Genomic DNA, 21,197 nt, shown 5'->3' with positions numbered 1-21,197 from the left:
AAAAAGACATCATTCACAAATATTTTGAAAAGTTATATAAAAAGGAAGAAGTTAATGAGGATAAAATAAGAACTTACTTAGAGGAAACGAATGACAAAGTAATTGGAGAGGAATGGATAGAATTATTAAATAAAGATATTACATGGTCCGAATTGAAATCAGCAATAGAGAATCAAAGTAATAATAAAACCCCAGGGCCAGATAGGATTCCGGCAGAATTATATAAAGCAATCATGGAATTAATTGGACCACTGATGATGGAAGTATTCAACGAGGTACTACTAGCAGCTAAGATGCCAGACTCGTGGAGGGGAGCATTGATTTCGCTGATCCCGAAGGAGGAAGCTGACCACAGATATATTAACAACTACAGACCAATTTCACTTCTAAATACTGATTATAAAATATTCTCCTCCATTATAGCCAATAGACTAAAACAAGTTTTAAACCCACACATACATGAAGACCAAAATGGATTCCTCCCGACTAGACAAATAAAGAATAATTTAAGAACAGTAATAGATGTCTTAGAATTTTATGAAGCCCACCCTGAGAAACAATTCGCACTTATGTTTTTAGACGCAGAAAAAGCATTCGATAACCTAAATTGGCATTTCTTAATTCGAAAAATTTATAATATGAATCTAGGCACTAAATTTGAAAATATCATAACAACAATTTACGATACACAGCAGGCTAATATCTTAATAAATGGGGAACACACAGGTCCAATAAAAATAGAAAAAGGTGTTAGACAGGGCTGCCCTCTCTCACCTCTTCTCTTTATATTCGCTCTAGAAATACTTTTAACACGTATCAGGCAAAATCCCGAAATTAAAGGATTGAAAATTAAAACAGAAGAATACAAATTACAAGCGTTTGCCGATGATATGGTCTTCTTTTTGGAGGAACCAATAGAAAAAGGATACAAATTGATAAAAATTAGAACAATTCGGCGCAGTAGCAGGACTTAAAATCAATAGAAAAAAAACTAAATTAATGACCAAAAACTTAACAGAAGACCAGACAAAAGAATTAGAGGTAAGTATGGGAATACAGGTAACAAAGAAAGTCAAATATTTAGGAATATGGCTAACACCACAATTTAAAACACTCAAAGAGAATAACTATGACAAATTGTTGCAACAAGTAAAGAAAGATTTAGAATCTTGGAGCAGGTTGCAACTTTCACTATTGGGCAGGATTGCTTCTATCAAAATGAATATTTTGCCAAAATTCTTATACCTATTTCAGACAATTCCAATTAAATTGCATAAATTTTTTTCCGAAGAACTAAATAAGATAACACTCAAATTCATTTGGCAAGGAAAGAAAGCTAGAATTAACATAAAGGCATTACAGGATCTGAAGAGCAGAGGGGGATTAGCACTTCCAAACTGGGAATTATATTATACGGCAGCTACTTTATCATGGTTAAAAGATTGGGTGAACTTACTTAACAAAAGAACACTATTATTAGAAGGTCATGATTTGCAGAGAGGTTGGCACGCCTTCTTGTGGGATGTGGGGAAACCCAATCAGTCATATTTTCATAGACACCTAATTAGAGTTTCACTACTAACCAATTGGAAAAAAGTACGGAAAAAACACTATTTAAAAGTACCGATTTGGCTATCGACAATGGAGGCAATGGTTCATCCCAACAATTTGGACATCACAAAAATGATTAAATACAAAGACTTATTAGATTCACAAGGAAAACTGAAAACACGACAAGAATTACAAGAGCGAGGATTTAAAATTGACCAGTGTGTATACCTCCAAATCCATAGTAGATATAAACAAGATAACAAAGATTTCGGAATTTATAACAAACTCCAGCACTTAGATAAAATTTTATTAGGATCAAACAAAAAAAATATAACTAAATTTTACAAATACTTACTGGAAGTGAAATTAGAACAAGAGATAGTCAAAGGAAATATGATAGCTTGGAGCAGGAACATCGGACGGAGTATTACATTAACAGAATGGGAAAGGATTTGGAACAGAAACAAGATCACGAAATCGGCAGCTTATAAAGAAAATGCATACAAAATGTTTTACAGATGGCACCTTCCCCCTTCGAGGTTGGCGAAGATGCACCCCAACACGAGTCCAAAATGTTGGAAATGTAAAAGTATAGACGGAACCTTTTTCCACATGTGGTGGTCATGTAAAGAAACCCAGAAATACTGGCAAAGAATTAGAAAATGGCTAGAGGAGATAACCAAAGAACAAATTGAATATAAACCAGAGTCCTTCCTATTAGGGATTTTTGACAAACAATTACCAAAAAAAGATGAAGTATATAATAATACATATCTTAACAATGGCCAGGCTAGTGTTTGCTCAGTGCTGGAAACTATCTCACATACCTACAGAACAGATAATCATCCAGAAAATTTCAGATTGTGCAAAAATGGACAAATTAACCCTAGCCCTAAAAAACAAAGAGTCTTCAATATATTGAACAACTGGAATCCCTGGTACAAGTGGTTAGACCAAAGATAGATCGTGTATTATAAGGTATAAAAAAAAGAATGAGATAAACCTATTTGAGTGCAATCCAAATATAGATACGGATAAGATGTGCGTATATGATACAATTTAAGAAGAAAAGATCTTACAAACTGTCGAAAAGGAAAATGTTTTTAAATGTTCACCCTCCCTTCTATCTTTTTCTTTCTTTTTCCTTTCCTTTCGCGTTTCTTTCTTTCTCTCTTTCTTGCTTTTTTCTGATTTTGTTATTTGTGTATATGTTGTAGATTTGTTTTTTTTTTAACTGTAAAATTAATAAAATTTGTTTAAAAAAAAAAAGAAAAAGAAAAGGAGAGCAAAGCCACTTTGGCTTTGCTCTCCTTTCCCAACGCTGCATTCAGGGCGAGGCTCTGCCACCCCGAAAATGGCAGCGGCGGGATGTTCGAAAAGGAGACCTTTCCCAACGCTGCATTCGGGGTGAGGCCCCCAGGATCACCCCATTGAGCTCCTTGCACCAGAGCATGCAAGTCAATGGGATGATCCTGTGGGGCCTCACCTTAAATGCGGCGGCAGCGGGATTTTTTCTCACCCCTGAATTGTGCCCTGCCACTCACCTCCAGCGCCCCTCTGCCGCTTCCTAGTGCCCCCCTGCCAGCCCCCTTGCCTCTCAGCACCCCCCTAAGGCATCCCACCACCCCCCAGGTGGCGGTACCGCCCACTTTGGGATCCACTGCTCTAGACTAACCAAACCCAAATCCTGCAATCGTTCTTCATATGTTTTTGCCTCCAGGCCTTTAATCATCTTAGTTGCTTTTCTTTGTATTTTTTCCAAAATCTTGTCAAACTCTAATAAGCATTGTTGCAAAGGAATCTTTATGCCCTCTAGTGCTACAATATTCTACCATGGTTATACAGGTAGTCCTCGACTTACAACATTAATGGAGCCTATTATGGCTGTAAGTTGTGTTGGTGTCTGTGAATTGACCTAATTTTGTGAACCTTTTTGCTGCGGTTTTACAGTGCACGCCACATTTGTAAAGCGAAAGCCACAGTCATAAAGCAAAGACTGTCATCATAAATGCTGATTTTCAGGGGGGAAAATGTCATAAAACCCAGTCATATGACCACGGACCATAAATGCTGGCCATGGCTGCCAAGCCTCCCATATGGGGACATGTGCTTGCAGGGAAGCATGGCTCTCGGAAGACCAGAACGGGTTCAGAAGTACCTCTGGAGTGGCCTGGCGTAATTCAAAAGATCATTAAACACCCAGCCATACATTGAGGACTCCCTGTAGAAACGGCAAGCAGAGATGGCAAGGTTATTGTTCGGACCCAAACCCTTTTCCAATAAAACAAACACGAACCAGAGAGAACAGAAACCTTTTAATGATTGTTACGAATCCCCAGTTAAAGGGCTGCTGCAAACTAATTAACTTTGATAAGCACAAACCTTACCCAAACTGTACAAGACTGCCAAGAATCACAGATAAGAAATATTTCACAACACAAGAGTCTTCAAAAGCCAACTTAAGATACTGTAATGTCCATGAGGCTGAGTTTCAAAACGTCTTTGCTTCCTGCAAAGAATGTTCGCTTCACAGCTGGCTTTTATCTTCTTGAAGGAGGGGCCATTACCTTGCAGCCTTACTCCTGAGTTGCCCATGCTATTGCAGTTACTCTTTCCTTGGCACAGGCTCCTCGGGAACCTCCTCATCGCTGCTGCCAGCCCCCACAATCTCTGAAGGCAGCAGTCCACTCCCTAATGGCCCTGGCGCCTCATCTGAGTCCTTGCTCTCCTCAGCTGTCTGCACCTGCTGCCAGCTAACCACAACAGTTATACAGGTAGTCCTTGACATAGAACAATTTCTTTAGTTATAATGGCACTGAAAAAAGTGACTTATGACCATTTCCCACATTTATGACTGTTGCAGCATTCCCCATGGTCACATAATTAAAATTCAGACGCTTGGCAATCTTCTCATACTAATGACGGTTACAGTGTTCCAGGGTCATGTGATCCATGTTTGCAACCTTCTGACATGCAAAGCCAATGGGGAAGCCAGATTCACTTAACAACCGTGTTTCTAATTTAAGAACTGAAGTGATCCACTTAACAACTGTGGCAAGAAAGTGTCATAAAACGGGGCAAAACTCACTGAACAACTGTGTCTCTTAGCAACAGAAATGCTGGGCTCAATTGCGGTCGTAAGTCGAGGAGCATCTGTATGCTGTGACCATGGGGGATGCTGCAACAGTCATAAATGTGGGAAATGGTCATAAGTCACTTTTTTCAGTGCCGTTATAACGGCCACTAAACAATGCTGCAGAACAAGCTGCTGGAGAAAGGATATGGAGCACACAATGGAGGAAAACCCAGCCTGCCAAGAACAGAGATTCCATCCCTGCAAATGGAAGAAAACCAGGAGTGGGAGAACCCTACAGGCGGCTTCTGAGAGTGAGGAAAGACCAGGAAGACGGACTGTGCTATGTGAGTAAATTCAGATTTTGCACAGTTTATGAGTTAAAAGGCTTTTTTTTTTTAAAGCAGCAAGACAACCAGCTGCAAACTCAGAGCATTCCTGAGCCAGAGAAAGAGCTGTCATAAATTACAAGGCAGTAATGGGAAAGAAAGTGAAAAAGAAGAAAATTAAGTAGGTTAATATTTGTGCTCTTACATTATCCTGTACATATGTACAAAAACAGACCGGTTTTATAAATACAACTTTCATTTGTGTAGTTATTACGTCAGTATATTATTATAACATTAATGAATTAATATCATTATATTATAAAATATAGTATCATTAAGTTATTACTGTAGCTATTACGGTATTCAGAATGCAATCCCTCATTTGTGTAATTAATGGCTGGGTGTGTCTCTGTATTGGCTTCCATTTTGACCACACCCTCCAAATAAGCACCTCACTCCTGGGTAAGGATTTGCAGTTATCCTATAAAGACAGATCATAATCCCTTATCTCTTCAGGCCTGGCCAGAGGGGAAAACATGCAATAAATTAATTAGTATGATTGTTTCCCGGTCTTCAGTTCAAATGCATTTCTGGGGAAATTCTCCTTATGAGGAGCCCGTGTGCAGATCTGAACCCTTATGCTTAGAGATTGGATTGGACACACATATACAGTACCTAGTGTTTGATTAGAATTAAAGGAATTTCCCAGGTCAGATTCAGCAGTTTGTCCTTTGTCCGATTTTTAAATTGGTTCTTAAGATGTATGACATGGTAATTCCTACAGTTGAGATGTTTTATTTATATTTTATTTTATGATTCTATTTTATTTATTGGACTTGCTTGCTGCCCATCTCGCAGGTTTAGATTCTGCTGCTATGTTTTCTCAATAAATATTTTACACAGTGATTCATTATAATCTATTTATATTAGATTACGTTTATTTATTTCTCTTTCAATGTATTCAAACTTGTAAGGCTGATTTTATAGACATCCACCCCTACATCCACTTCAGATAATGTTAAATTAAAACTACAAGCCATGTAGATCTTAATATATGTTTATTTTAGATGAATGATGTTGATCTTAAAAATAGATTATGATACTTCACACAACATTTTGAACTGACTAGCTGATTAATTTTAGAACAGGAAGCACATCAATTCACGGTATTTATAATAACCACCACCTTAAAAATAAGTGAGACCGATATTTTATTGATTGATTGATTTAAAACATTTATATAGCCGCCCCTCTTTCAACCAACTCTGGGTGGCCCTAATCAATATGAACTTGAAACCTCTTTGAACACAGATAGCTACAGATCATACCAGTCATTTCTATGGAGAGTTACAGCAAACTCAGTACAATCTCTTACTACAAAATTCTAAATGATTTTCTCTTAACATTTATGCCAAGCATGTAGGCATGAGCAACAATGTCATAAGTATACAGAGCCAGATTGCTTTTTTGGACTTCTTAGGGAGGATTTTAAGTGTAGAACTAAAAGCTCCTATCTCAAATCCAAATTAGGGAACTATCCCCTGCTCAAATACATCTTCCCAGGGAAATTAAACTGTCAGCTGAGCCATAAAATATTTTAAAAGTCAAACATTTAGAAAGAATTTGGCAAGTCATTTAAAGCAGAGAAAGGTGCTGGCTATTCCTGCCATCTTGGAGTCCTCAAATTTGCAGATGACATTAAGCTGAAAGGAATAGCCCAGTGATCCCCAACCTTTTTTACGCCGCGGCCCGGTACCGGCATCAGCTGGGCGCCGCCATCTTTTTTTGATGAAAAAGTGCTTCCGGTGAGCTTTCTACCCGGAAAAGCTCACCGGAAGCGCTGGCGCCGCCATCTTTTTTTGATGAAAACGTGCTTCCGGTGAGCTTTCTACCCGGAAAAGCTCACCGGAAGCACTTTTTCATCAAAAAAAGATGGCAGCGCCCAGCAAGCCAGCGGCCCGGTAGGACTTGTTCCGTGGACTGGTACCGGTCCGCGGACCGGTGGTTGGGGACCCCTGGAATAGCCAACACCCCCAGAAGATGGCTCAAAATCCAAAAGGATCTTGACAGACTTGAACACTGGGCCCTGTCTAACAAAATGAAATTCAGTGTAGATAAAAGTAAGGTTCTACACTTAGGCAAGAAAAACCAACTGTACTGGTACAGGCTAGGTCAAACATGGCTCCGTGCCAGTACCTGTGCAAGGGATCTTGGAGTCCAAGCGGACAGACACTTAAATATGAGCTAGCAGTATGTTTGCAACAGCCAAAAAGCCAGTGCAGTTCTAGGCTGCATTAATACAGCGATAGTCTCAAAATTGTGTGAACTAATAGAACCGCTTTACAAAGCAACACTTGGAATACTGCATCCAGTTTTGGTCACCACAATATAAAAAAAAAGATGTTGAGACTCTGGAAAGAGTACAGAGAAGAGCAAAAAAGATGGTCAGGAGGCTAGAGGCTAAAACATATGAAGAGCGGTTTCAAGATTTGGGTATGTCTAGTCTAGCGAAAAGAAGATGGGTATGTCTCGTCTAGCGAAGGGGAAGAAATGATGGCCGTATTTGAGGGGCTGCCACAAAAATGACAGGAGCAAACTACTTTCTAAAGCACCAGATAGCAAGATAAGAACCAATGGATGGAAACTAATAAAGGAGAGAAGTAATCTAGAATTAAGGAGAAATTTTCTAATGGTGAGAATAATTAACCACTGGGGTGGCTTGCCTTCTAGAAGTTGTGGGTCCCTCATCACTGGAGATTTTCAAGAAGAGACTGGACAGCCATTTGTCTGAAATAGTATAGGCTCTCCTGCTTGAGCAGAGGGTTAGAATAGATGACCTCTAAGGTCCCCCTCTGTTATTCTACATTCTATGAAAAAAACCGTTACCACTTCTAAAGACCAGGAAGGTAAATTGTGTACAGTAGTTCCTTTGAAAGAACTATATCTTAATTCTTTAAATTCTATTCAGATCTCTATAGTCAATAAAAGAAACTACCTCATGATGATATAATGGAATTGAGCTGAATTGACTTTTTTAAATTTTATTTTTAATTAATTATTTATTTAAATTTAGAGGGAAATGAAAAATATGAGGCAAAACACCACAATCCACACACACACACACACAAACCCCCACCCACATTTAAAGGAAACCACCTTTAAACTTAAATAAAAATGACCTCTCACATTTAGGTCAAGGAGTCAGAAGAAGGGAATTGGTTTCCTTCCCTGAAGAGTTCCCCTTGTCTCCATCCATCTCTCCAACTACTAAAGACCCGTGGTGGTGCAGTGGTTAGAGTGCAGCACTGCAGGCTACTTCTGCTGACTGCTGGCTGTCTGCAATTTGGCAGTTTGAATCTCACCAGGCTCAGCCTTCCATCCTTCTGAGGTCAGTAAAATGAGGACCCAGATTGTTTGGGGGCCATATGCTGACTCTGTAAACCGCTTAGAGAGGGCTGGAAAGCACTGTGAAGCAGTATATAAGTCTAAGTGCTATTGCTACTGATCAACTACCTTGATCTCCAACTACCTTGATCTCCATTCATTCTTCTCTAACTTTCTTATGTTCCTTTCATATCATGAATGGAACATACAAATAGTCCTCAACTTACGACCACAATTGATACCCAACGTGAGATAGTTGTTGTGAGTTTGCCCCATTGTACGGCCTTTCTTGCCACAGTTAAGTGAATCGCAGCAGTTGTTAAGTTAGTAACACAGTTGTTAAGTGAATCTGGTTGCCTCATTGACTTTGGAAAAGGTGATCACATAACTGCGGGACACTGCAAATGTGAGTCAGTTGCCAAGCATCCAAATTTTGATTGCACAACTATGAGATACTGTAACGGTGGTAAGTGTGAAAAATGGTCATAAGTCATTTTTTTCAGTGCCGTTGTAACTTCAAATGGTCACTAAATAAACTATTGTAAGTTGAGGACTAACACTGTATTTACACTATCGGTGATTCATTTAGAACACATAATTTGTCAATATTGCGTTCTCCATTCCACTGCCTATTTTTTGGAATGATAATTTCCTATTGAGGTCCGCAATCCCAACCTTGCTGTCCTTCAAAAAAAAAAAAAAAAGGAAAAGGAAAAGGAAAACAATGAAGCCAGTGGTGGGATTCAAAAACCCAGGAACCGGTTCGCTGCCCAGTTGCTGGGTGGGCGTAGCCATGGTGGGCGTGGCCTACTGGAACTTCCGGTAGGGCAATTTTTCACCTTCCCAAGGGTCCGAGGCTTCCCTCGGGAGTCTGGGAGGGTGAAAACAGCCTCCCCTGGGCTCTGGAGGCCCTCTGGAAGCCGGAAACAGGCCCGTTTGGTACTTCCGGTGAGCCGTTTTCGCCTTCCCAAGGGTCCAGAGGTTTCCCTCAGGCCTCTGGGAGGGTGAAAACAGTCTCCCGGGCTCTGGAGGCCCTCCGGAAGCGGAAACAGGCCCGTTTGGTACTTCCGGTAGGCCGTTTTTCGTCTTCCCAAGGGTCCAGAGGTTTCCCTCAGGCCTCTGGGAGGGTGAAAACAGTCTCCCGGGCTCTGGAGGCCCTCCGGAAGCTGGAAACAGGCCCGTTTTGGTACTTCCGGTAGGCCGTTTTTCGCCTTCCCAAGGGTCCAGAGGTTTCCCTCAGGCCTCTGGGAGGTGAAAACAGTCTCCCGGGCTCTGGAGGCCCTCCGGAAGCCGGAAACAGGCCCGTTTTGGTACTTCCGGTAGGCCGTTTTTCGCCTTCCCAAGGGTCCAGAGGTTTCCCTCAGGCCTCTGGGAGGGTGAAAACAGTCTCCCCCGGGCTCTGGAGGCCCTCCGGAAGCCGGAAACAGGCCCGTTTTGGTACTTCCGGTAGGCCGTTTTTCGCCTTCCCAAGGGTCCAGAGGTTTCCCTCAGGCCTCTGGGAGGTGAAACAGCCTCCCCGGGCTCTGGAGGCCCTCCGGAAGCCGGAAACAGGCCCGTTTGGTACTTCCGGTAGGCCGTTTTCGCCTTCCCAAGGGTCCAAGGCTTCCTCAGGCCTCTGGGAGGGTGAAACAGCCTCCCCGGGCTCTGGGGCCCTCCGGAAGCCGAAACAGGCCCGTTTGGTACTTCCGGTAGGCCGTTTTCGCCTTCCCAAGGGTCCAAGGCTTCCCTCAGGCCTCTGGGAGGGTGAAAACAGTCTCCCCCGGGCTCTGGAGGCCCTCCGGAAGCTGGAAACAGGCCCGTTTCTGGACTTCTGGAAGGCCCATTTTTCCCCCTCCCAGAGCCTCCCTGCAGATCCTGCACTTACCTGCATCGAAAATGGGTCACGTGGAGACTCCGAGGAGGGGAGGGGAGGAGTGGGCAGGGCCAGCCAGTAGGTTTAAATACTGGTTCGGTGAACCAGATGCAAATTTAACACCCAGTCCGCCCGAACCAGTCCGAACCAGTAGAATCCCACCCCTGCTTGATACCCTTATAATATATATATCCACTTTGAACAATAGGCCATGCTATGGTAATGGTTTGTGTTTTTTTCTCACTGGGGGAGAAAAACCAACTTTCTTCTATCTGTGGTTTTAAAAATATCATTTTCCCTGTTTTAATCCTTGCATGCTGGCCAAAGGCAGCCTTAGCATTTTAGATTATAAATAATGCAGATACTTTTAAAATAAATTTGTTAAAAAATGACTCGTGTATGTACAGTATAAGCATTCATGGAAAATATTAAGTTTCAGACAACTCACCCCAGATCCCCAGGGCTGCCAGGGCTGCCACAAGAATGAGGATTATAGCACATCCAGATCCTACCAGGAAGCAATGACACCGAGGATGTTCCAGCAAGAAACCTGGAAACACAGAGATAAAGAAAGAAGCAACAAGGAAAATAAGACCTCTATACAGGTAGTCCTCAATTTACAATAGTTCATTTAGTGACTGTTCAAAGTTATAATGGCACTGAAAAAAGTGACTTAAGAGAGGGTTGTAAAGCACTATGGAGTGGTATATAAGTCTAAGTCCTATTGCTATTGCTAAGCAGGGCAGTTAAGCGAGTCTCATTAGATTTTATGACTCTTTTTGTAATAGTTCTTAAAGTGAATCATTGCAGTTTTTAAGTGAAGCATATGGTCATTAAGTGAGTCTTGGTTCTCTCATTGATGTTGCTTGTGGAAGCTGGCTGGGAAGGTGGCAAATGGTGATCATATGATCCCAGGACATTGCAGCCATCATAAATACATGCCAATTACCAAGTGCCCAAATTTTGATCAGATGACCACAGGTATGTTGTAACAGTTGTTAGTGTGAGGACCAGTTGTAAGTTTTTTCTGTGCCATTGTAAATTTTGAATGGTTACTAAAAGTAAAGATAGATAGATAGATAGATAGATAGATAGATAGATAGATAGATAGATAGATAGATAGATAGATAGATAGATAGATAGATATAATTCTTTATTGGCCACATAAGGAATGTCTGGTGCATAAGCACTCACTATACATACAAACAATAAAGTGATAAAAGGTTCATCAATCATAAATCATAAGATTCAATCATAAATCATAAGATACAAACAACAATTGATAAATCTTAATACATCAATAAGATTTTTATCCCGCCGTATAAAGGGTGGGATAAAAATCTTTTTTTTAAAGAAAAACACTACTCTTTCCCTAGCTTCTTCCATTGTAGACTACTCTTAGCTTACTCTTCCCTTTTCAGTTTACCAAAAAGAGTAAAGCACTGGGCATCATTGTTGCTAATCTCTCAAGGGAAAATGGAGACTGAGAAAGGGACAGATGAATCATCCCATAAGTGAAACCTTATTCAAAGTCCTTGCAGCTGAAAAATATCACTGAAAGAAAAGCATTGGAAAAATCTGAGAGGACCCATTACAAATTCCTAGAAGGACCATTTGCTCAGAGGCATGCTGTTCCCACTTATTTTTACCTCGTAATCTGCTATTCTGCAACTATTTCCAGTTGAAGAACCACAAATTCTATTTTTAAAAGTTAGTTGACCTTAAAACCTGACTTGGCTAGGCTAGCTGTTGCACATTCACTAATAAAATATGCATCTGATGGAAAATTAATCTAGATTGAAAAGAAAATAATGTACAGAACTCAGCCTTGACAGTTTAATCCAGCGTTAAATTTCTTCCTTCCTCTCATATATTTGAGTTAGTCATTATCAGGACCTTACGAAAAACCCACCACAGAAACTTTTGAAAGGAAAGAATGGAGGTGTAAGAAATTGGTAGCAAACGTTTCACATTTTGTTATGAATAATATTTTCCCCCAAATAACATATTTATACATACATTTGTATCCCACCTGCCTTGGATTAATCATTAAGGGTATTAATCATGTTTAGGGTACACATTTCTTCCCATTGCCATCATGTTCTTAACTCTTCCACTGCCACGCTCAACTTTAATTTTCATAAATTTTTGTAGTTCCATTTTTCCATTACAATATAAGAAAGTTATTAAAATGCATTAAAAAGTGTTGAAAATGTCCATGTTTTTCTAATGCCCTAGTTATAAGTAAATACTTCGCTTACAGTGTTCAATCACTATATTCTGTAGACTTCCTGACTGAGTTGGATGGTCATATAAATGTTCTAAATAAATAAATGTTTTAAATTAATACAGTTGTGGGGCCCAACCTGGGTGATGGCCTGGAAGAAAACTGAATTTATAACCTTGTTTCACTTTCAGCATGTCTGTCTTGTCAGTTGAGCAATGGAAGAGTCGAGGGGCACCATTGTTGAGCTATAAGGCATCAGTTTATCTTCATCCAGCCTTCTATCCTACCCTTACTCTGAAGAGCTGAAGATGGCTCAGATAGACTTCCCCTCATTTTTAATTTCACAGAATTCTGTGAAGGAACCAAACTGGAGAGGAAGTGAGTGGTCCAAGCTGGAGAGTGAAAACAATGAAAAAAATAACTCAAGGCCATAAAGAGAAAGTGGTTCTCTGGCTGGCTGAGGAGCTAAAAAACCAAGTTCCTCGCAGAACAGACATGGGGGCTCCATGCAGTTATTCTGAGTCTGTCTGGGATCTATACTGAAGAAAGGTTCTGTTGTGGTCCATCGGCAGCCTGAGGAGATGGCAGCAGAATTGGATAGTGGGAAGGAACATGGGCCAATCCGGGAGACTGGGGAGGACTTGGACAAGGGTCCTCCGTCTGATGCGGAGATGGGGCCAGGGCCATCTGGGTGTTATGTGCTGACTCTGGAGCCTCCAGAATCTGACAGCAGCAAGGCAGAGGAACAAGGGGAGCCTGTTCCCAGTGCATGTGTGCGCAGAGCTGCCAGAAGGCAAGAACAGTTAAGACAAAAGGGGCGACTCAGGAATAAGGCTTAGAGGTGGTCGGCCCTCCCATAAGACATAAAGGAGGAGCAAAAGGACAGGAATCTTTGCAGGAAGCAACTTTGTTTGTACTGGTCGGTTTGAAACCTGAAGCTCGGTGTTGAATTTGTGTTCCGTTTTGGCCTCATATAAATAGACATTTAGTTGTTGGCAGCATTTCAAGGAAGATAAAGATGCGTGCTATCAGTCTTATCCTGAAGGACTTTGGCAGACTTCCATGGGACTATTTACAAACTGTTTCAGACTCATTACGGGCTGTGAATGACTGAAATTGACGTGTGTTTGTGAGTGTCTCCATAAGCCTTGGTCAGAACAGGTTCAAAGGAGAGGTGAGCTACTTCCATTAGCATTGTCTCATGGTGCTGGTCTGCAGAAGGAGACCTCTTTGTCCCCGAGGCCTCTCTGCATGATTATGGACTCTGGAGCACCAAATTATAAAATCTTAAGGATTATAAAATCTTAAGGAGGACCCTTGTGATAGTCCTCTCCAGTTGTTGTTTTGGTAGCTCAACTAAAGTTACAGGTAGCTCAACTAAAGTACAGGTAGCCCTCAACTTGGTTGGAAAGCTGGACAAAAGTGTGTTACAATTGTTTCTCATACTCATGACTGTCACACCTCCCCAGCCACATGATTTTCTATTGAGGCAAGATAACCGCCATGCATTTAGGAAGGTTGCTGCATCACTTAGCAAAAAAGTAAAATTGGGCATGACTCACTTAACAACTGGCTTGCTTAGCAGTGGACGTTCTGCTCCTAATTGTGGTCATAAGTTAAGGACTAGTTTTCTGCTAGCTCAGATTCTGTTTTCTTCCATTTTGAGGATTTAAGCTGATTCCTTAGTATAAAATAAGGGATGGACCAGCAACATAATGGTCTAGTTTAAATGATGAAGTCTTTTCTCCAAGCTGAAAGTGTAACTCTTGCCATATTATTTTCTATGTTTAATTTGGCCTTTTCTTTCCTACAAAAAAAAGTTTGCATTCTTCATAACCATTATTCGTATCATGCCTGCTGTTTTTGATGATGCTTCTGTATCAAAGAAATCTGAATTTTTTCCAGTCTTCCACAATTTGATAGCTTCAGATATTTCAGATTATAATTTGTGGCTGTATAGGGCAACAAAGACCTTGTTGGCGGGGGATGATAGTCCAAAAGATTTGGTGGGGAAGGCTGGATTATTCTGTTCTAGGCATTTTGCTATATTGATAATACTAAAAACACTGGAAATATTACATGTTAACTTAAAATTGTAAAGTTATAACTGATCTCTCTCTCTCTCTCTCTCTCTCTCCCTCCCTCCCTTTCTCTCTCTCTCTGTGTTACACACATAAAGATTAAAATAAAACCATGTGTGTGTGTAATATATATAAGATCTGTTCTGATTTCTTTTTTTAACTAGGACATTTTTGGCCTAAACAAGCACACATGGAGAGCTAATTCTTAATCTCTATCATATTGGTTTTCAGTATAGACACACACACATACAAACATATGCATATACAGGTAGTCCTTGACTTACAACGATTCATTTAGTGACAGTTCAAAGTTACAACGGCATGGAAAAAAAGCGACTTATCACCGTTTTTCATACTTCACGACCATTGCAGCATCTCCTTGGTCACGTGATCAAAATTCGGATGCTTGACAACTGACTCCTATTTGTGACGGTTGCAGTATCTTGGAGGGGTGTCATGTGATCCCCTTTTGCGACCTTCTGACAAGCAAAGTCAATGGACAAGCCAGATTCGCTTAACAACCGTGTTCCTAATTTAATGACTGCAATGATTCACTTAACAACGGTGGCATGAAAGATAAAATAGGGCAAAACTCACTGAACAAATTTTCTCATTTAGAAACGTAAATTTTGGGCTCAGTTGTGGTCATAAGTCGAAGACTACTTGTACTCATGCGAAAGCCTTGTCTTTGGAGACAAAGCATGGAAGACAACATGTTATTTTAAAATAAAGTGATTTATGCCATGAAACACAGTGGAATGGGAAACAGACTTTCTCTACTGCTCATTACTAGTTATGGAGCATTCTTAGAGACAACCAGTGAATGAGTTGTGGGTGCTCCATCACTGGAGGTTTTTAAGAAGAGATTAGACAACCATTTGTCTGAAATGGCATAGCGTCTCCTGCTTAAGCAGGTGGCAGGACTAGAAGATCTTTATGGTCCCTTCTCACACTGTTATTTTGTTATCATGCTGAAAATAAATATAGAATTTAACTGGTAAGAAACCTGATCAAAAGAGAAATTGGCAATTACATTCTTTCCCTTATTGTTGAGATTCCCCAAGAAGATATTTGCACGGAGCGTATCAAAACTATCCACTTAGAAGCCCCCAATGACTATAAAATAAGCCATAGTTTACCTTGCAGAGGAGATTGCTTGAGTCTCCGTTGCATTCTGTTTGGCCGGTAATTGAAGTACAAGTTGCAATCTTCTTCCTTCATGGTTACTCCAGCTACTAGTTTAATCTGAAGGAGGAAGAGCACTTTTGTTCCAATTCTTCTGGGTATGAGCAGCAGCCCCAACCACGGCTTTCTGGAGGTGGGCCACAAGATTGCACAGGAAGTGCTGAGACCAGCGACGAACCAGGCAGCTCTGTTTCCAAGGCTTCCCACACTTTCATTTATCAAAATCTAAGATACATTTCTGTTTCGAAGGTAGCCGTTTCATTTATCAGAAAGGAATTTCAGTCTTCAGCAAAAGAGGAATTTCAGTCTTCAGCAACAGATCAAGGCCACCTTTCCTTTCTCCTTTCGAGTTGTCCTTCTTATTTCTCCCCCAAATAGTTTCTCATTGCACAGCCTTCAGAAATCTTCATTTTGGTTTATTATTTAACTCAATCAACATCACACCAAATCTTAATATTTGTTTTGAGGTCCTGTATACTGGACTAGCCAGAAAGAGGGCTGAGAAAACATCTATACAACCCTCACATTCTGGATCTAAACTGTTTCAGCTTCTCCCCTCAGGATGCCACTTATAGGGCATTGCATGCCAAAACAACTAGTCACAAAGATATTTTCCGCCATGCCATCACCGAATTCCTACAGCACTGGCTTATGCCTAAAGATAGTTACCCATGTACAGTAGAAGGCTGAGTTGCTATTCTGTTCTCATCTTTCCTACTATCTTCTCCTATTGGTATCTTATGGTTTATCACTTGTTGTTGTTTGTGGCCCCAGATTTGGACAGTGAAGAGGTTGGGGAGGAACATGGGTCAGTCCTGGAGTCTGGGGAAGGCTCTGACGAGTGCTCTGCATCGGAGGCAGAGATGGGGCCAGGACATGTTAGGGATAACATTGTTTACCCTAACTGGTTTGGGTAAAAATAATAAATAAGGTATCATGGTTTGTTAGTTAAAGTGTGTGTAACTTTAACAGCAAGAATGTAATTAAGGGTGTGGTTGTAAAAGCACTATATATGAAGCGAGGCAAATGCAGCTCTCTCTCTCTCTGGCTTACTGATCCCTAATTACTGGATGGATTGATGACTGCGTTCTTGCTGGAATGGGAGTGTTGATATTTCTCAACAGAGAGAAGATAAAGATTGATTTATTGTAAGTGAACTGACATTGGCTATTCAACACAGACTTTTGCAAATAGAGTATCCCCGACAAGACTTGACTGAAATTGATATATGACTAATGGACCGTTATTTTGACTATGCTATAATTCTTAAATGGAATAAACTATATTTTTGGTAGCACAAGCGTATCTGTATTTTTACTGCGTGTTAACTAGAAATCTTATCTCACACATTTACCTGTCTTCCTATCTGACTTCGCTGCACGTTCTGTTTAGTTTGTTTTCCTTAACACCCGTTGGGGAATCCAGGCTTAACAGGACCGTCTGACAGTTATCAGCTGCCTTTGGAGTCAAACATCAGTGGGGCAGAAGAACAGCTGGAGCCTGTTCCCAGTGTGTGCATGCACAGAGCTGCCAGGAGAAGGGAACAGTTAAGGAACAAGGGTCAACTTGGGAGTAAAGACTCAGTTGGATGGTGAATGGCCCCTCCCATAGGGAATAAAGAGGAGCAAAAGGGGAGTGGTGTTTGCAGGAGTCAATTAGTTCAATTCATTAGGGTGAAGATCTGTTCCTGACTTCTTGTCAAGGATTGTCTGCTACAGAGTGGCGTGTGGAAGATATCGGCCAGGCAGCTCTCCAAGCCTGATAAAGGTCTGTAGTTGTAAAAACTCTTTAAAAGACTGTTGGCCGGGACTTTGCTGGAGAGGCATTCACTGTAAACTAAATAAAAGGGGGTTTATCGGGACAAGGAGTCGGCTTCGTGCTTTTGGGAAGCCTAGGTCAGAACAGTTGTTTGTATCTTATGATTTATGATCTAAGTCTTATCACTTTGTTATTTGTATGTAACTGAAAGCTTTCAAACCGGAAACAAATTCCTTTTGTGTCCAATCAAACTTGGCCAACAAAGAATATTCAAGTTCCAAATAAGAAATAACAATTACATTGATAAACATAGCCAACATATCTTCCACATCCTAGCTTCCCCACAACAACCCTGTGAGCTAGGTTGGAAGGAGTGACTGGCCCAAAGTCGCCCAGATGGCATTCATGACTAAGGTGGGACTTAAACTCATGGTCGCCCGCTTTCTAACTGGTTGCATTAACCACTAAACCAATCTGGTTGTCTGAAGTCTCATCTAAGTGGCCCCAAAGTCAAGTCCCTCCAGCTGGCCAAGAAGCTATCATACAAATTTCATTTAGTCTCTTCAATGATAGCTTGGGATACATATCTACTGAATTTTTGGAAACCACAAATGGAATTTTCAGCCCTCGTTTATAGTGATGCCATTAGAGCAGAGCAGGTTTGGATATGAAATTCTTCTTCCCAGGTTTCAGGCCAGCTGGTCTAAATGTCTATGAAAATGTCTATTCTCAATCATCCAGGTCACAGTTGATCCCAAAGGTGCTTTTTTTTGCAAAAGGCTACTGGGCTTTCTTGGTTTTCTTTTGAAAACAGTTCACTTCTCATCCAAGAAGCTTCTTCAGTTCTATCTGGGGGGAAAAAGTTAGAACTGAAGAAGCTTCTTGGATGAGAAGCAAAACATTTCAAAAGTGGGGGTGGGGAAACCAAGAAAGTCCAGTTGCCTTTTGCAAAAAAAAGTCACCTTTGGGACCACCTGGCCTACGTTGCTTATCACAAGATGAGCGGATTGGATCATTTTCTCGGTCTTTGAGCCTCCTCTCAAGAGCTTGCTTTTCACCTCAAATCACAAGGCTTTTGGTACAATGTCCTCTGGACAGATGAAACCAAAGTGGAGAAGTTTGGCCATAATGTAGAGTTCCATGTTTGGCAAAAGCGAAACGTAGCGTATCAGCACAAACGTCTCATATCAACCACCATAAAATATAATTTGAACCTAGTCGTTTGTGCCTTGAGAACTCTAGGTTGTTTTGTTCAACAATTCATACGTTTGTTTTCTTGGCCTGGGAAGAGGTAACACAAGAGATTAGTTGGCAGCTTATCTCATAAGCCACATCTTGGCCCTAGGAGCAGAAAACCTGGGAAGCAGCATTTCAAATCATTCCAAAATTAAATGATTAATTCTCCAAAAATGGGGAAATTCCACTTGCAGTCTCCAGGATTCTGTGTTTACCCACCTACACAATTAAAGAGACTTTCCTGGAATCTGTGTTGTCTTTCTATGAGGCTGGACAGATACCTTGGATATCTAAGACCAAGGGAGATGCCACATTGGAAGGCTAATACAGTCCTTCATTAAAAAGCAGCTCTGCTACCATTTATATCTGTTGTGGTTAGCATTCAGGATTTTCATCAGTGTAGGAACCCTTGTGAGCGCATTTCTTTGTGGTTTCACATTTGCAGTTGGTGAAAAAAGAGCTCACATTTCCTATGCAGCACGAAGACAAAACTATAATTTGATGCACTCCATTTTGAAAGGATGAAGGGTTAATGACATTAAACCAATCTTCTTTGTGGCCCACAAAGAAGGATTTGTCTTTTTTGTTTTTGCTGACTAGATATAAAGTTTTATTTGTTGTTTACTACTATTTATGTAGTGTAAGGTCTGGCAGTACACTTAAGCCAAAAATGAACCAAAACAAAGAGTTAAACAGAGGCTTGCAAATCAAAGAAGAAAGCAAAGAAAGAAAGAAAGAAAGAAAGCAAATCTTGCAAATCAAAGAAAGCAGACTTTATTTTTTATAAAAGTTAAAGTTCTGGATAAGAAATTCCTAGCATATCACAAGAGACATGGGAGGAAAATTCTACAAAATACAGAAAGATGTCCTATCCTTTTTATACATGCAAAAGTCTTTGTTCTTAGTTCTCTAATTACCTTGTAAATCTCTAGTCATGTAATCTAACTAAGATTTACATCTTCCTGCAACAGACAGGTTCTTTTGGCTGTTATCTTTTCTCCCATTGTCTCCCTAATTGATCATTTGAGGAGCACACTTCAAAGATGTGGATTACTCTGTGAGGCTTGGGAGACAGTTACATTCCCAGAGGATGCCGGGGTGAGATGTGTCAATCCAGGAAAACAGATGGATTCAGATTGATTTAGAGGGGAGAACCATATGCCTTGATAGGAGAAGGATGTAATGTATTTATTTTTGTCAATTGCTTACAAGATAATAGGTATAAGTAAAAACATAGTTATGAATACACAGATACATATAAGAAAAAATAAATAAAAGAAACAATAGGGCAGGGACATTGGTGCTCTTACCTACGCCCCCTACAGACCTCTTAGGAAAGGGGTGAGGTCAATAGTAGACAGTCTAAGGCAGGGGTGTCCAACCTTTCACCTTCCCTGGGCCACATTAGAAGATGAAAATTTGGTTTGGGCCGCACATAATTAAATTAAATAATAAATTAAATTAAATTAAATAATTAAATTAAATTAAATAATTAAATTAAATTAAATTAAATTAAATTAAATTAAATTAAATTAAATTAAATTAAATTAAATTAAATTAAATTAAATTAAATTAAATTATTATTTATTATTAATTATTTATTAAAAATTATTTGTTTTTTATTTTATAATTTTCCGGCCAAATTTTGTGGGGGGAGGGGGGGAAGAAAGCTCGCCCACCTCGCGCCTACCTCTCCTCCTGCAAATTATTTATTTTTTATTAATTTTCTGGCCAAATTTTGCGGGGTGGGGGGAGGGGGAAGAAAGCTTGCCCGCCTCACGCCTACCTCTCCTCCTGCAAATGCAGCAGCGGCGGTGGCGGTGAGGGGGGGCAGAAGCAGCAGCGGCGGCAGCAGCGGCGGGGGCAGAAGCAGCAGCGGTGGCGGCGGCGGCAACAGCAGGAGGTGGCGGGGCAGGACTTTTGGGCTGCAGCTGCCCGCTTTTTCTGTTGCTCGCCTCGCCCGCCTCGCACCTACCTCTTCTGCAAATGCAGCAGCGGCGGCGGTGGTGGGGGCAGAAGCAGCAGCGGCGGCAGCGGGGGTGGGGGCAGAAGCAACAGCGGCGGCAGCAGCGATGGGGGCAGAAGCAGCAGCGGTGGCGGTGGCGGCGGCAACAGCAGGAGGTGGCAGGGTGGGACTTTTGGGCTGCGGCTGCCCGCCTTTTCTGTTGCTCGCCTCGCCCCGCCTCGCGCCTGCCTCTCCTCCTCCTCCTCGCTGGATCTTTCATGAAGGTTGGGGTGGGCGTTGGGCCGCATTACGAGGTGACCTGGGCCGCATGTGGCCTGTGGGCCGCGGGTTGGACAAGCCTGGTCTAAGGTTAAAGTTTTTTGGGTTTGGGGAACAAAGCACAGAGTCAGGTAGAGTATTCCAGACATTGACCACTCTGTTGCTGAAGTCGTATTTCCTGCAATCAAGTTTGGTGCGGTTAACTTTGAGTTTGTATCTATTGTTTGCTCTTGTGTTGTTATCGCTGAAGCTGAAGTATTCACTGACAGGTAGGACATTGCAATGTATGATTTTATA

The 21,197-nt window shown here is 41.1% G+C and overlaps 1 protein-coding gene and 1 long non-coding RNA gene across 3 annotated transcripts in view; both read right to left on the bottom strand.

The window, feature by feature from the left end:
- LOC148131870 (killer cell lectin-like receptor subfamily F member 2) overlaps positions 1–16,253 on the bottom strand; it is a 47,371-nt gene extending 31,118 nt beyond the window's left edge. Inside the window, exons 1-2 of one of the 2 annotated variants that reach the window (XM_087954403.1) lie at positions 15,637–16,253; positions 10,638–10,739 (exon numbers count right to left, since the gene is read on the bottom strand). In XM_087954403.1, coding sequence (XP_087810529.1) covers positions 10,638–10,739; positions 15,637–15,718 — 184 coding nt within the window. In that variant the 5' untranslated portion in view covers positions 15,719–16,253. The remainder of the gene's footprint in view (positions 1–10,637; positions 10,740–15,636) is intronic. The other variant, XM_087954404.1, reaches the window with a different exon arrangement.
- LOC148131869 (uncharacterized) overlaps positions 1–21,197 on the bottom strand; it is a 312,201-nt gene that overhangs the window by 207,763 nt on the left and 83,241 nt on the right. The window lies entirely within an intron of this gene.

Source organism: Notechis scutatus, chromosome 2 (assembly GCF_049901735.1).
Source record: "Notechis scutatus isolate UNSWTSFEM ecotype Mainland chromosome 2, rNotScu1.2, whole genome shotgun sequence".
In the NCBI taxonomy this organism is placed as follows: Eukaryota; Metazoa; Chordata; class Lepidosauria; order Squamata; family Elapidae; genus Notechis; species Notechis scutatus.
This window is presented reverse-complemented; position numbering and strand designations above follow the sequence as displayed.